Source organism: Poecilia reticulata, linkage group LG17 (genome assembly GCF_000633615.1).
Source record: "Poecilia reticulata strain Guanapo linkage group LG17, Guppy_female_1.0+MT, whole genome shotgun sequence".
Lineage (NCBI taxonomy): Eukaryota > Metazoa > Chordata > Actinopteri > Cyprinodontiformes > Poeciliidae > Poecilia > Poecilia reticulata.
The window spans coordinates 7,454,617-7,469,679 of record NC_024347.1 but is presented as its reverse complement, the minus strand read 5'-3'; the positions used below and the strand labels follow the sequence as shown (position 1 = coordinate 7,469,679).

The 15,063-nt window shown below is 37.4% G+C and overlaps 1 protein-coding gene across 4 annotated transcripts in view; it reads left to right on the top strand.

The window, feature by feature from the left end:
* Positions 1–15,063, top strand: part of crtc1a (CREB regulated transcription coactivator 1a) — a 64,025-nt gene that overhangs the window by 28,525 nt on the left and 20,437 nt on the right. For 2 of the 4 annotated variants that reach the window (XM_008433445.2, XM_008433443.2), the window contains 8 exons: positions 2,236–2,330; positions 2,936–3,021; positions 3,100–3,140; positions 3,675–3,853; positions 4,021–4,166; positions 5,303–5,395; positions 8,308–8,406; positions 10,912–11,016. In XM_008433445.2, the coding sequence (XP_008431667.1) occupies positions 2,236–2,330; positions 2,936–3,021; positions 3,100–3,140; positions 3,675–3,853; positions 4,021–4,166; positions 5,303–5,395; positions 8,308–8,406; positions 10,912–11,016 (844 nt within the window). The remainder of the gene's footprint in view (positions 1–2,235; positions 2,331–2,935; positions 3,022–3,099; positions 3,141–3,674; positions 3,854–4,020; positions 4,167–5,302; positions 5,396–8,307; positions 8,407–10,911; positions 11,017–15,063) is intronic. The other 2 variants (XM_008433444.2, XM_008433447.2) reach the window with 2 other exon arrangements.

Sequence of the window (15,063 nt, the reverse complement as noted above, 5' to 3'; positions counted from 1 at the left end):
TATATATATATATATATATATATATATATATATATATATATATTCATAGTACCCCCAAGAATTTGAAACTACTTTCACCCCTGTGTATTACCCCTGTAGTTCAAAAGTGCTTGATATGATTAAAAGGTCCATCATAAAATGGGACTGTTGCTACATCTTTCACAAAAAGGTTAAAAGAAAGGAAGCATCTTTGAAAACCGTAACTTATGCATGTGGTGTTTGACTTTGTTTAATTAGAAACCCTTCCACTTTAATTTTTGTGTCAAGTGTGTGGGTGAGAGCAGTGCTGATGCTCCATGACTTTAACAACATTTCAACCTTGGAGAACAATGTAGTAGTTGTGAGTGTGTGCCTGCATTTCAAGGCTGAACTTGTTGGAACAGTGCATGTTTTAACATGCTTGTCATCATTATATATACAATCATAAATAAAAGCTTTGATGTGCACATTTAACACTGACGGTCTAAGCTGAAAGACATGTTTATGTGTTTCAGAGGCAAAAGAATAAGTAAAATTTGATTTTCTTTGAGCTCTGAACAGAGGCTGGACTGGAGGCATGCTCTATACCAGGGGTAACTTTATTACCTGGTCCACACACCAGGGTCAAATCCCTGAATCACTGTCTCAGTGTTCAGTCAACATCTAAGATATTTCGAATTTCAGTGTATATTATCAAATGCAGCCAGAGCTGCTTGAAAGCACACAAAAACTCTAACCTAGCTCCAGTTTCTAAGCTGGAAATCAAATACCTACTTAAGGGTCAGCCATTTCAGGCCAGTTTTGATGTCAAATAACTTTTCAATCTTGTGGCACTCACTAAACTGTGCCACCCTGGACAGAAAGCCATATTAAAACAAACAAACAAAAAAACTCCCTCTGATTCAAACAGACAATATTAAAATAATATTGCTGAATTTGAAATGACCAGCATAAATAAGTACATATTTAAGAGGTGCACCAATTGCAGTTTTTCAGGCCGATCTTTAACAAGCCTAACCTGCTGATTTTGATTTTTTACTACACAGATTTTTTTTTCTGAAAACCTGCTAAATATAGCAAAAAGAAAATTGCTAAATTGACAAGAGTGGGATGACTGGAGTTAAGTACACTTGCATAGACGTGTCCTGGTGGACGTTCTGTCAGTTAGCCTTCTGTCATGGGTATTGAAAAGGGGACAGTGGTTGGTTTTCTAATCTTTGTGGAGGTAAATAAGCTCAGTGGATGATATCAGTTTCTCATGTAAGTATTGGTCAATCACTGATCTCCCCGAATTAAGGAAATTGGGGCTAATTTATTGGTCCACCCTTATATACATGTGTATATCACACCTCTGTCATATAGAGCTATACTATACCAAATATCTTTGGTGATCATTTTCTCACTAGCTGCCTTTCCATTGACTACAATATGTCAATTACACCATTTGATATATTGAAAATAAATTTGCTTAATGGAGTTTGAAAAACTTGTTTTTAAATTCAAATTTGGCATCATAGGGTGCTGTGGTGGCGCAGTGGCAAAGCACGACCCACATATGCTGGCCTTAGTCTTTGTGGCGGTAGTCTCATTACTCTCTTTCCTGTTAAACTACTTTCTACTAAAGGCCACTAGAGCCAATGAAACCTTTTAAAAAATTTGGCACCACAAAAGTCACATGATGAACAAGTGGATGTTGACTGTGGTGCAAACCACAAAAAAGACGATGACAGGAAGTAGTTCAAGGATGATGGCGCGGCATGTTTCTTAATGATCTAATGTGTGAACAATCTTATTCACATGTGATTTTTCTTATTTAACAGAAATACATCCAATGTGGGTTTTTTTTTTTTTTTTTTTGCAACAGCAGAATATTAACATACTTTTGCACACATTTGTAACGGAAACGCAGTTACTTACTCCAAACTACTACATAAATCTGCGTTTTGAGGCTTAATCACAAATATTTCAAACTCTTCCTGTGTTTTTCAGTAGCACACAAAGTTATGCATGAAGCCTGCTGAAGCATGTTTCAGTCAAATATCAGCTTGCAGACACGGTAGGTTGGGGGAGAAGGTTCTTATTTCTATTTTCTCTGATCCACTTTTCCTCATGCAGAATGGCTTTTACATTTGAGAACTAAATTTTGTTCTTTCAAAGAGTAAACATGCACAATATTATGGATAACATATTCACATGCTGACTTGCTTCTTAACTAGATTATTTCCTACATTTCACTGTATGCATTGTTTTCTGCAGGACAAATTCAGACTCAGCCCTGCATCAGAGCACTCTGACTCCTGCACAACACACCTCCTTCACTGGAGGCTCTCAGGAACTTCAGCCAAAACGAGGTACAGGACAGGGTGACGCTAATCATACTTCTCTTTCGAGTTACCATGGATCAAGGAACGTTTTGGTGTCCTAAACTGGTTTAAGTCGCTGTATGTAGAGCAAGTTGCTTGCTAGCTCTGCTTTTAATCAATTAGTTTGCGCTCCTAATGAGGCATGTGCGTATGATCTGAAATGGACGGCTGTTGTGTTATGATCTTGTTTCTCTGTGTGCTGTGTTGCTACTTTCTCTTGATGGCTCAGTCGAGTGCCCTCCAGTGCTTGATGAAAGGGTCTGGATGTTGCTTTGAAGGCGTAGAAGGAAAATTGATTGGTGGGAACATGTGCTGGTTGATGAATGTTCTTGATAATGTTTTGAGTTTTTTTTCTTTTAAAATCTTGGGATGAAACTGTATTCATCTTTTGTGATTTTATCACACATTCTGCTTCAGCTGTACTTTTTTTTACTTTTATTTTATGTCAGTGATCTATTTTCTTTTTTATCTAAATATCAGTGCATCACAATTAGCATGAGTTGATGTGCTCTAGTTTATTATGAGATGAAATAGAATTGATGTCTGTGCAGCACAGAGACTGAAAGGACTGTTTTTTGTCTCCATCGGTCCAGTTCTCCTTCTCACTGTGCCAGGGTCTGGAGTCCTTAAGCAAGAGGTTGATGAAGACGGACAGAAGCAGAGCTGGGACTGCAAAAAGGTAAAACTGGATGTGAGGATTCTTCAGATCTTTGTGGGATCCACTCACTGCCTTTGCTGTCATTTTCTGTCCCTTCAGAATGTGTCGCAGTCTGAACCCTGTCAAGTTCCTGGCATCCAGTGAGTATTTTACTGCTTCTATAAAAAGAAATGGGAGATTGTTGCAGAAGTTCTGTGTGTTGGACCATGTGTAAACCAGCCAATCTCAGTGTGTGAACGGTCTATACATTCGAGTCCTGGAAACGATAGACTTACATAGATAGAGACCATTAAAATTATAGCTTTGGTGCCGTCACTAGGACATAAACGAACAAAAGGTAATATTTTTCACAGCAAAAGGAAATAGGAAGGTTTTAAGTTAACTCAGATAAACTGCATGTGTTAAAAACGCATTAACGTTAACAGCCCTACTTTACACACACATGGTAAACAAATATATTTAAAATACATTTCTATTTGACTTAAAACCATCTGACTTCAATTAAAACACATTTTATCAGCTTAACAGCCAGAAAGCCAAGGAGCCAAAAGACGTGTGCAGTCCAAGTTGTTCTTGGAAATGAAGTTACACTGAGTGATTTGCATAAACTGATGAGTGTTTGTGATTTCCAGCCCAGCGCTCTTGGATTCACAGCATTGATCTGTTTCCTGCAGCATATTCCCGACCCCAGAGCAGCAGATGGCCACGTCTCTGAAACCAGTGGCCCACAACAGTGGCGGCTCTCTTCCCGACCTGACCAACATCCAGTTTCCTCCCCCTCTGCCCACCCCGCTGGACTCAGATGACACAGCAGCCGCCTCGTTCGGCTCTGCCGGCAGCACTCAGACTCCAGGTATTCCTCATATGGAGCCATGGGCTCAGTCAAAACTTTTGTTGAGTTCTAATTCCTGATGAGCTCAAACACATCTCCATAGGGCTTTTCATTTCAAACTTCTGTTAGTGCCAGTTTCATGTGCTTTTAAGAAGACTTCCCCTGTGCTGTTTTTTTGTACTGGGTAGGAGGGAACACCTCACAGCCAACAGTAACCATGGAAATGGAGCCTGGCCAGGAGAACATGGTTCCTCTCATTCTGAATGCAGGAGACTCACACCAGCAGCAGAGCCTGCAACTCTCCCAAACGTCTCCACCACTTCCTCTATCCCAGGTATTCTCTGCTCCAACAAGGAACTGGGATAGAGAAATTCTTAATTTACTTTATTTAACAAGCATGGAGAAATCAGAAAAGAAAAAGAGACTAAATCTGCAAAAGAATGTGCAGGTTAAACCTGTCAGTGGTGACGTGAATAAAGCTTTTTGCAGTTCATGTCATTGGGAGCTTTCAATTGGACATGGACAGGAGAACGATTTACCTCAGCTGTTTAAATCAAGTTTAATGATAAGTAAAATACTTTTCAGCTTGGTATTTCATAGTTTTAAATTCTATTTGCATAGTGATGTCTCCTTGAAGTTGCAGTTTTGGTTTAAAAACAACATCCTTCTGTTTACTGAGGCCATCATCAACTTATCAAGTGTGAGAAAAAAAACCATTGTGTTTATTAATTCCATCCTTTAATTGTTACGTAAAAGTAGCTCAAGATATTGGAAATGTTGTGCGAAGACGTCGCAGATGATGCCTCACGTATTTTGGAGGTACTGAGATGGCAAGCCAGCATCTCATTCTCCAAATGGCAATCTTGTTACGTGAAGCAGTTTGCATGTTTCCTCTCAGTTTTATAGCAGTTTATACCTTGTTGATAAATGGGTTTGTAACATTTCAGTGCTGTTCCAGTTAAAGCTTAAACAAAACTTACAGAAAATATCATCTGATGCTTCATGAATTTAACTCTGGGTTTTCAAAAAGGTAAAATGTCCTGACTTTTGTTTCAGTTGCTCTCCGGTAAAATATCTTGTGATATCTTAGCCCAGCCCAGCATAGGTTACATGACTCAGACACACACCTGAATCTGCAGCAGTGTCTATTTCACTAACAACATTGTCATGTTAAAGAGTTAAAAATGGCTAATTAGTTAAAAGTAAATCCAGATTTGCTACCCAGTAGACTCACACTATAGGCCTTTTCAAAGGATCTGTAGTGCTAGTGAACTTCATTCGCAGTATTTTTTCAAAATAGATACAGAAAGAAAAGGGGCAAAGACAAACATCAGACGTCCTGAGGGTAGGGATTCAATCCCGGATGCCTCCAGAAATTGCATTTTTGTTAGCGTTTTAATATTTCAAGGGTCCATTAATGTCACCTCTCATTATGTTTTTTTTTTGTGTCTGTGTGTGTGTTCTCCCCAGGTGGCCATCAGTGCTATGAATCTTGAACAACAGTTGTCCCAGTATTCTTTCATCAATCAGCAGTCAATGACCCAGACACACCAGAACCAACAAGTGAGTTTCTGTCCAAAGTCAGCTGTTATGCAAAATGTTCAACAGTTAACCTGATCCCACATTACACTCCCGATTAACATTCTGAGAGCAGAAAAGAAGTATTAGCATTACTGCACCATAACCAAATGCTTTAAATTGCCAAAAGAAGAAACAAGAGTAAACAACAAAAAATGCTATTGAAAACGCTCCTTTTTTGTTGTTGTTGAATACTCTTTGATCAAAGGTTTAAGACCACAGATATCTTGCTCTGAGCCATGTCTGGCTCCGAGCAGATGGAATATGACTTGGCTTTTTCCTCCTATAGCACACAGGTTCTTTGAAATGACTGTCTTAAAATGTCCAACTTTACCAGTGATGGAGTGTGGTAAGAGGTTTTGTTTGTGCAGCCCAGCAGTCCTACAAACATCAAAGATAGGAAGGCTTTTTGCTTTTGGCCTCAGAGGAACATGACAGAAAATTATATGAAAGCAAGATTTATGCCCAGGTTTGGACTCCTAAACTCCTAAACCTTTGATCATCTGCTGAAGTGCATCCTTGAGTTCAAGTGCAATTTCTAATTTGTCTTCTCTGTTTGTTTTGTCTCTTGCTTATGTTTTGTTTTCATTATAAAACTCTGATAATACTCTACTAACTGGTTAATAAGAGTCATTTTCTCCTCAGTCTTATAATTTTGATCAGGAGTGCATTTTTGAATCTTATATATTTAGATGTTTGCGTAGTGGAAAGAAATCCTCTTTGGAATTTGCTAAGTGATAGCAAATTCCAAAGAATTTGCTATCTTTGGAATTTGTCTCATAACACAACTTCTCTCTGTAGTTGTGTTATGAGACAAACTTATTTATTGTCAGGGGCGGATCTACTGGGGTGGCATGGGGTGGCAGTTGCCACCCGAAACGAGAACCTTGCCACCCCTGTTGCCACCCCAGCTAGCGACAATGAATTCAATAAATAGTTATGGCATATTGGACATTAAGCTCATAAAACTCTTTTTTCCGACAACATTGAATGCAACACAATGTAACCTTACACCCACTGCTAAGTAGTGGGAAGTGCGAGAGAAGGACAGAACGCCTGCAGCATTGATGGATATGGATGATTTTGCAATTTGTTATATTTTACTGGACTGGACATTATGTGATTTATCGTAAGTCACACATGCGCCATTGCTGTCCATTGAGTCAGGAATATCGGTGTTCAGGAAACTAATCCAATCACGCAAAGAATCAGAACAACGGACGCAATGTTTAGCAGTTAATTCAACCGTAGATAATAGTAATAAGGGCTTCAGATTTCACAGGTGAGGAAAACGTTTTAATTTAAAGAAAAGATTGAACAAGTGAGCAGTGGGTCAGTTATTCCAGCCTAACTGTTGCTAGCCTGCTATTGACTTTGATAACCTTAGCATGTGCTGCGCAGTTCGGTGTGTTTTGGTTCCGTTGGCACTAAACAACCCGCCCACCAMGTCATCAGTAGAGCAGCTGTTTAAATCAGCTAATCAACCACCGCTGTGCTCAGGCGAAAACTTATTAATAATCACAATATAGACATTAAATAATGTAACAGACTGGATGTTCTGTTTTGGTGTTTTTGCTACTTTTTTGTGTGGGAAATGTTTGCTTTTTGGTGTTGATTCCCTGATCGGTAATCTCTGCCCTATCTGCTCGTTGAGCTGTTTTGTCGGTTGCTATGGCAACGGGTTGTGYGTAATAYCGACATACAGAGTAAGAAAAGGSGGAATAGAAGTTGTTGGAGCTATTTTTTCTTTATTTCTTTATCCATTTGAATTTTGTTACTTTATTCCTAAATTTCCATTTTTTGTATTATTTACAGAGTTTATTTGTAGGCTGATAATTGTTGATTTTATTTACTTTTTGTTTTATTATTTTTGCTTTATTTTCTAAATTTAGACARGAAGTAATGTGGGTCAGTCCACTTTCTATAAGTGCAGGGGCCTGGTGAAGGACCAGCAGGCATTTGGGTTTGRGGCCGATGGTTTTTAAGAGTGGTAGCACGAGAACAAATGAAAGTTTGATCTCTGTAATTGTTTGGTGAAAGAGGAAAATAAATCACCAAGAACAATCAATAAGTTTGGACATTGAACCTTGTTTTGCCCGTGTCGAGAAACATGACCCCAGTGCCTTTAGTGGCTTGGTGGAACTTTTATTGGATGTTTGGCTTGGCAAACAATCAGAAGTGGTTCTGTTTTGTTTTGTTCTTCACCTGTTTATCAGCTTTATTGTACCTTTATTGTGGCGCACTGCAGTCGCTGCATTTCCTAAAAACAAGCGACAAAAACTGAGCTAATCCCCTCTGTTCGTAAAATGTGGTGATATTTATAACAGTCATCAAACTACGGCTCCTACAGCATATTTAAAATAAAACAATTGACCAATATCAGGGAAATTCACCCCTTCTTGCATCTTGACAAAACTAACAAACTAAACTGTTTATAGATTTGTACCATGGAGAATTTATCAAACATCAGTTTTCTAATCTTTATTTTAAGTCGTATTTAATAGATATATCCAATAACAAATGATGGCGCTACAAATATATTCGTGTCAGATTTCTCCTTATCCTGTATTGGGATAAAATGGTTTTCTGGACACAATGAATCACATAGCGACTAATAGGCGCTGTCCAGTCCAGTAATACATATTAGCAGGAGAATGAAAGACGTAAAAATAATTAACTATACTACATTAAGAAATTGTATTTAAGCCTCGGTGCTACATGAAGCTCATTTTGAAACAATGCAAATTAAAAACACTATTTTGTGTGTGTGTGTGTATATATATATATATATATATATATGCCACCCCTGAAAAAATCCCTGCCCCCCTCTTGCCACCCCATAAATATTTTTCTAGATCCACCCCTGTTTTTTTGTGATTCCACTGCTTCCTTTCCAGCAGACGAGTCTAGTCCAGCTGCCGTCTTCTGTGAACTCCTGCCGTACGTCAGACAACCAGGCATCTGCACAAACTAACATGACCATCGACATGAATGCGGTGAGCAGTGCACAGCCCGTATGACTTTTGTTAGTGGAAACAACGAATCACCAAGAAGGAACAGGAACCAGCCAATGTGTACTTTGGCTGGTTCCTGTTCTTTTTCAGGAGTTAAGTCGGATGGTATGACTGGGTAGATTTCTGTTTCTGTGTGTCCGTGGTAAAGGAAAACAGTTTTAAGTTTTTAGTGGTTTTAAGTGTAACTTGGTGCAAACCTATTCTCCTTGTTATTTAAAATTCAAATAAAATCTACATGGTATTATGCTCATCCACAAAATCATTCAGCTGCCTGTTAGCATCTTTAGTTTTGCCGTTGTATGAATGCTGAAGTGCGGAGGTGCATGAGGAAGTGGTTTACATCCAGTTCGTCCAGGGAATGAACGAAGAAAAAGGAAAACAAAACTTGAGGCTCAGAAATATTGACTTTGATAATCTACAGCAGCGACCCTGCCAGACAATCTAAAACATGCAGTAAAATGTTTATCTGTTTATAAAGCTGGTTTTTAACAACTTTGACAACTTTATTACCTTTAAAGTAGCAGGTCAATAGGTCATTCATGTTTTCCTGACTCTCTGTGCATGTTTGTGGACAACATTACAGGATAGCATGTTCAGGTTTGCCTTCAGAGTTTTCTTTATATTCCTTAATGGGGCTATGTGCAGGCCTGAATGTACACAATAAAATCGACGTTTTTGATTTGTTTTTGGAAAAGTACTAAAAAGAGGCAAAATGATGCAGCTCAAAAGACAGCAGATGGTCAGTCTGATCCCTTGTTGTGCCTTGGTTTTATTTCTAGCAGTTTATTTCTTGTTTTAAATCATTTCCTGCTGTTCTTCCTGTTTCTTCCTGCCAGCTTTGTTATACAGTGAAGAGATCTGCAATATTTGTTTTTTATTCCATTACCGTGTTTTACAAAAAGGCAGCAACAAACCTCTATGTATTTTATTGTGGTACACCAACACAAAGTAATGCACAAAGGAGAAGTGCCAGCAGCATGGTTTTATATGTTTTCACACATAAATATCTAGATGGTAAATTGACATAGACATTTTTGTTCTTTTCTAGTCTCGCTGAACACAAAGAAATGATTCCAGGAGCCACACTCACATTTCTACATCAGAGTATGCAGCTTGGTGTTTATTTACAGCCTTTATGTGTTTTAACAGCTTTGTAAATTTTTGTTCATTCTTTGCAAGATAGTTAAAGCTCAATCAAACTGAATGAAGAATGTCTGTGAACATCAGTTGTGGAGTCTGTTAGGCCTGGACTTCGACTCATGAACACGCTTCAATTTAAACCCACTCCATTGTAGGTCTGGCTGTGAGTTTAGTCTTAGTCATATTTTCTTCCAGGACTTTCTGGTATTTAAATCAATCTATCTTCCCTGCTGAAGAAATCATCCCCATTGCATAATGCTGCCTCCGCCATGGTTTCATTGATACCTTGTTACATTGATTCTTCCATGTAGAGCCCCCTTTAACAAAACTGGTCTCTTCTGACAAGAGAACCCTCTTCAACATGTTTGTTGTCTCCTACAACTTCCAGCAAATTGCAAACTAGACTTCTCATGGCCTTCTTTTCAAAATGACATTTTCTCTGCCATTGTTGCATGAAGACAAGATTTCTGAATTGCAGGACTCATAGTTGTCATGACAACAGGTTCTCCCATCTAAGCTGTGGGTCTCTGTTGTTCCTGCTTCTCTGACTAACTCTGTCTCTGTCCAGCCTGTCAGTTTAGACCAGAGGTCTGCAAGCTGGGGCTCCGGATCCGCAAGTGGCTCTTTGGGTCACACAACAGCTCTTTATAAATTTGTCTAAAATAATGAAGAACCAACAAATGTTTTTTAAATATAGATATAATGACAAATCCCGGTCTCATCACATTCTCATGAAATAATTTCATTGGATTTCCACAACAGAATAACACTAAAACTGCCAGTAATATTTATCTTGTCTTTAGCTAAGAAATTTTTGCATAATTAATCATTTTCAACAGATCAGCATCCTATAAAAAATGCATCTGTTCTTTTTTTTTTTTTTTAAAAGCCTAAAAATGCAAATAAAATGTTGGTTCTTTAACAGTGACCAATATATTTCCTGTAGTAGAAATTTATCAAAAATTATAAGTTGTCTTCTGTCAAAATGTTATGTAACAGTAGCATCTCTAAATGAGTTTTGAAGCCAATGAATCTCACTGGGTTTTTATGGGTATTAAAGTAAAAGGAACAAAACAAAAATATGTTCATGCCACACTTTCCAAAGACTGATTTGTAGTGTAAATACCATCAGAAAACCATAGCTTTGTATTATTATTTTCCTCCGTTTCGTAATTACAAGATCATTTGTGTTGATCCAGCATGTTAAGTCCCAATAAAATACATTAATGTTTGTGGTTGTAACATGAGAAAACTTGGTTTAAGATGCTGAAGTATGAGAGGAACGGAACTGCACATGACTGGAGAAGGTGCTCCTGTCTGAATAACAGATGTATCCTCTCGTGTCAGGCCGCCTCCCTGCAGCAGTACCGCCACAGGGTTGGGTCCTCAGCCAATCAGTCTCCAACCTCTCCCGTCTCCAATCAAGGCTTCTCACCCGGAGGCTCACCTCAAGTAAGGGCGTGTAAGCCGACGAGCCCAGGGCTCGCTATGTGTTGACATCACCGTCCCTTCCATCGTGGTTCTGTGGTTGTTTTTGGCGCTTGGGGCTGCTGCCCAGCTCACCCCCCACCCCACGCCTTCTCCTCCCTCACAACTCGTTTCTGTTGGTACTGCAGATCTGGGCAACATATTTTCATTTCTATCCGGTCACACATAGGGTCAAAGAGCCCCTTTCTAACTCTAACTCTTCTTTCTAACTCAGTGTTAATGTCATGAGGCTGATGACTCTATGACACTGTGAATTTGACTCATTAGGAATTGATTGAGAACCAGATTTGTTCTTCGTAATTTCTGTCCAGTAAAACTATTAATCAATAGACAGGTCTATATAAAGATATAATCCATGTTTCTGTCTCATATTTGTATGGCATTAAAAGGATCTGGAACTTTTATTTTTCCACTGAAAGCTCTGGTTTGCACAATAAATGCCATGTCGGTGAAATTTTATGGATGATACTCTGATGTCCCATTCTCCTGAAGGCAGCACAGAGCTGCACTACCAGAAACYGACAAACACTGAAGAGAAGAAGAGCTATGATTAATGTAGTTACAGTTCTATCCATGTTTTAATGTTGCAGAGCTCAGTCGTTTTGCAAATAGAGCAGTTTAAACGGACATGTTGAACATCTTTTATCTGGTCATTTTGTGCAAGGTTTAACTAGAAAATGGGAAAGAATAAGAATATTTTTTCCACTCTGATTGGCTGCTGTTGGCCTACTAATTTTAAGTTGAATGTTCATTAAATTTTTTGTAGACGCCTGTGAAAATAATTTCTATTCCCATGGCTTTTTTGTTCTTTGGGAAATTATTTTTGATGATAAATACAGAAACAAGCATAAAAATCAAAACATCTACAATAGTGATAGTAATATTAATAATAAAATAATGGTCAGTNGGGAAATTATTTTTGATGATAAATACAGAAACAAGCATAAAAATCAAAACATCTACAATAGTGATAGTAATATTAATAATAAAATAATGGTCAGTTCAAAGTAGCCTGCAAATTCTTTGGTGGGGGGCGGTGAGGGACCTGGATAAAGGCCTAGGGGGGCGCTGGCCCAAAAAAGGTTGAGAAACACTGATCTAGAGGAAATAGAGAGTTTGGTGAATTCTATTAAGTGATAAAAAATGTTGAATAAAGGAGTGGAGTCAATGCGAGCACCGCGAGGGTTAGTTTGCTGCTCTATGATATGGAGCTGAATTCTGTTTTTTATTGTTGTTAACCTTTGTTAGCTTGTGTTTGGATTTTTTTCTGTTCTGTCGTTTTATTCAACTTCACCAGTTAAATATATGATTTTTAGTTTTTGCTGTTTTGTCAGCTCATAATTTCTGTCCAACTCTTCCCCAGGTGAAAAAAAGTATACTTTAGTATACTTCAAACATACTTAGATTTGTGAAAGTATACTTTAAGTATACTAAATATTAAGTGTACTACCTGTAAGTATATCTGAAGTATACTAAAAATACACTTGTACCAATTTCGAAATTAGAACTTTAAACACACTTAAACATAATTGTACCAAAATACACTTTTAATATATTAAATAAAAGTATACTTTAAGTGAACAAAATATGAATGAATATGAATTTTTAAGTGCCTTAATATTATTTTACTATTTATTAATATTGCACACGATAAAAAATGATAATCATGATGTAATTTTTAAGAAAGTACCCAATCCATTTTCAGATGTGTGATGTAAAACCTTATAATCAACGGCATTAGCTCCAGTTCATACTCCAGACCAGATGGTGGAGGTATTGCACACTTTCATTTATTTAAAAAACGGCAAAAAGAGAAGAAAAAACTGCAGGGAAGATAACAGATGCTGTTCAAAGTCGCCATTTTTACTTGCATAATATTGCCTTAAAAGTATAGAGGGTCTTGACAATAGTTACTAATTTTGGTAAATTCAAGATGGTGACGTCCGAGTTAGACGACAACACAACGGGACAACAACCAATGGAAATAAAATGTGTGTCACAAACGGAGCCCGGAGGGACGAAGGCTAGCTGGTGGTAAGTTTGCTTTTTAATTATCTTCATTTAATTATAAACAGTGCAGTAAAGATGTATAACTTACGTTGGTTTCATAAATAATTATTTTATCAATTTTATAATGACAATAGCAATCATTCAGCTTCATGTTATAACTGCATGGAGGCTGCTTGTTGCGACTTATACTTTAATTCATAAACTAACCTGATTTTAATTAAGCTCCGTAAGACAAAGAGACTGGTATTGTGAGGTGGTTGTTCTAACTCGGTCATCAATAATTTTATCTTCAACATATGTTTGCAGTCTAACTAAGCAAATGAAGATGAAAGATGAAGCCAGAGAAATCGGGTGTTAGAAAACCTAAAGACTTTCTGTCTCAGAAGAAGCTGTGACTCCACCAGATCACCAACCAGCTCTGAGGATGAACCTCCACATCGTCTTCATGATGCAAGTTTGTTTTTTCAATGAGGAGCTAGCTACATTTTCAACAACAAAAACTGGTGTGTTACTAACACCAAGTGCTTAATAAACATGATTTGATTTAAAGAACTGGATAGAATTTTCCCCCTGGTTAATCTAACTTTTCTCTTTCATACATTTTATTCATTGTTAGCTTTCAAGACCCTGTGATGGACTGGTGACCTGTTCAGGGGGAACCCTGCCTCTCATCTGGTGGTTGCTGGAGATGGGCACCACCAGCCCCTCTCGCCACCTTGCAAGAATCAGTGTGTTCAGATCATGGATGGAAAGATTTTAAGGTAGTTTGTCCCCTTAAGTCCACACTTAAAACAGCTTCATACTTAATGCCAACATCAACTGATTCTATGGCATTGCTGTGACTGTTTTTTTCTACTTCTAACATAAACAGGCAAAGATGACACCCAGAAATGTTTTTCCACCCCAGGCATCCGGTCCCAATCATCATCAGTTCTTATGATGTCACATACATGGCGAGTCCACAACGTCTTAAAATTGTAAGTATTATTTTTTCATTCGCCATTTTTCTGTTCTCTTTAAATACAAATGCTTTCTCTGTTTAATTGCTCTATTGTTCTTTTTTGTAGGTTTCTGTAAGGTGCAGTGAACGAGAATGTTCTGTCGTTGATCCTCACTGTCATGTTTTATTGTCAGACTTACATTTTCATGTGTTCACTTTTGACCTCAAAACATATAATTTATGTTAAGTTTATGTTTTGATTAAAATTAGACAGTTTTAAAAGGTCTGTAATAAAACAATATTTGAATTACCTTGAACATCTTGTGTAATTAATCTTCCCATGTAATTGTAGCCTAAAACAATGTAAGTACTGTAGTGTAGTTACGCATTTCATTTACAAAATAGGTACGTAGGAATAAAGACTTTCACGAGTAATTAAAATTGTAGTTTATTATCAATAGCAGGAAATCAAAAATAAAAATGAAGTGCAATTTAAATACATTACTAATATATTAATAGTATATTTAAAATATATTTGAAGTATATTAAATATATATTTTTAATATAGTTCTGAGACATAATTATTACACTCAAAATATAATAATTATCAAAATATAATAATAATAATAATAATAATAATAATAATAATAATAATAATAATAATAATAATAATAATAAAAATGGTGAAATGTTAATTGATGATCAACCGCTTTTTTCCGGAGCAGGAACAGTGGCGGCGCCAGAGGGGGGGCCAGTGCCCCCCCTGTCATCTGATTGGCCCCCCTAGTGGCCCCCCCAGATGATTGACATGTAATTGCACCAGGTTATTCCTGTACATTATTTGGAATCATTCTAAGCCAACCTAATGTCTAAAGAAGAAAAACAATAATAAATATATCAAAAAAAAATTTATAAAACTTTATATAAGTCCATGTGACATAAATAAATAGATTTTTATCAGGCGCGATACCAGCCTCCTTTATACTCATAACAACAAGCTGATATTCTTCTCCTGGATGTTTCGGTTGTGCTGCGCTGTGGTGCAACTCAAAGGCTAAAGC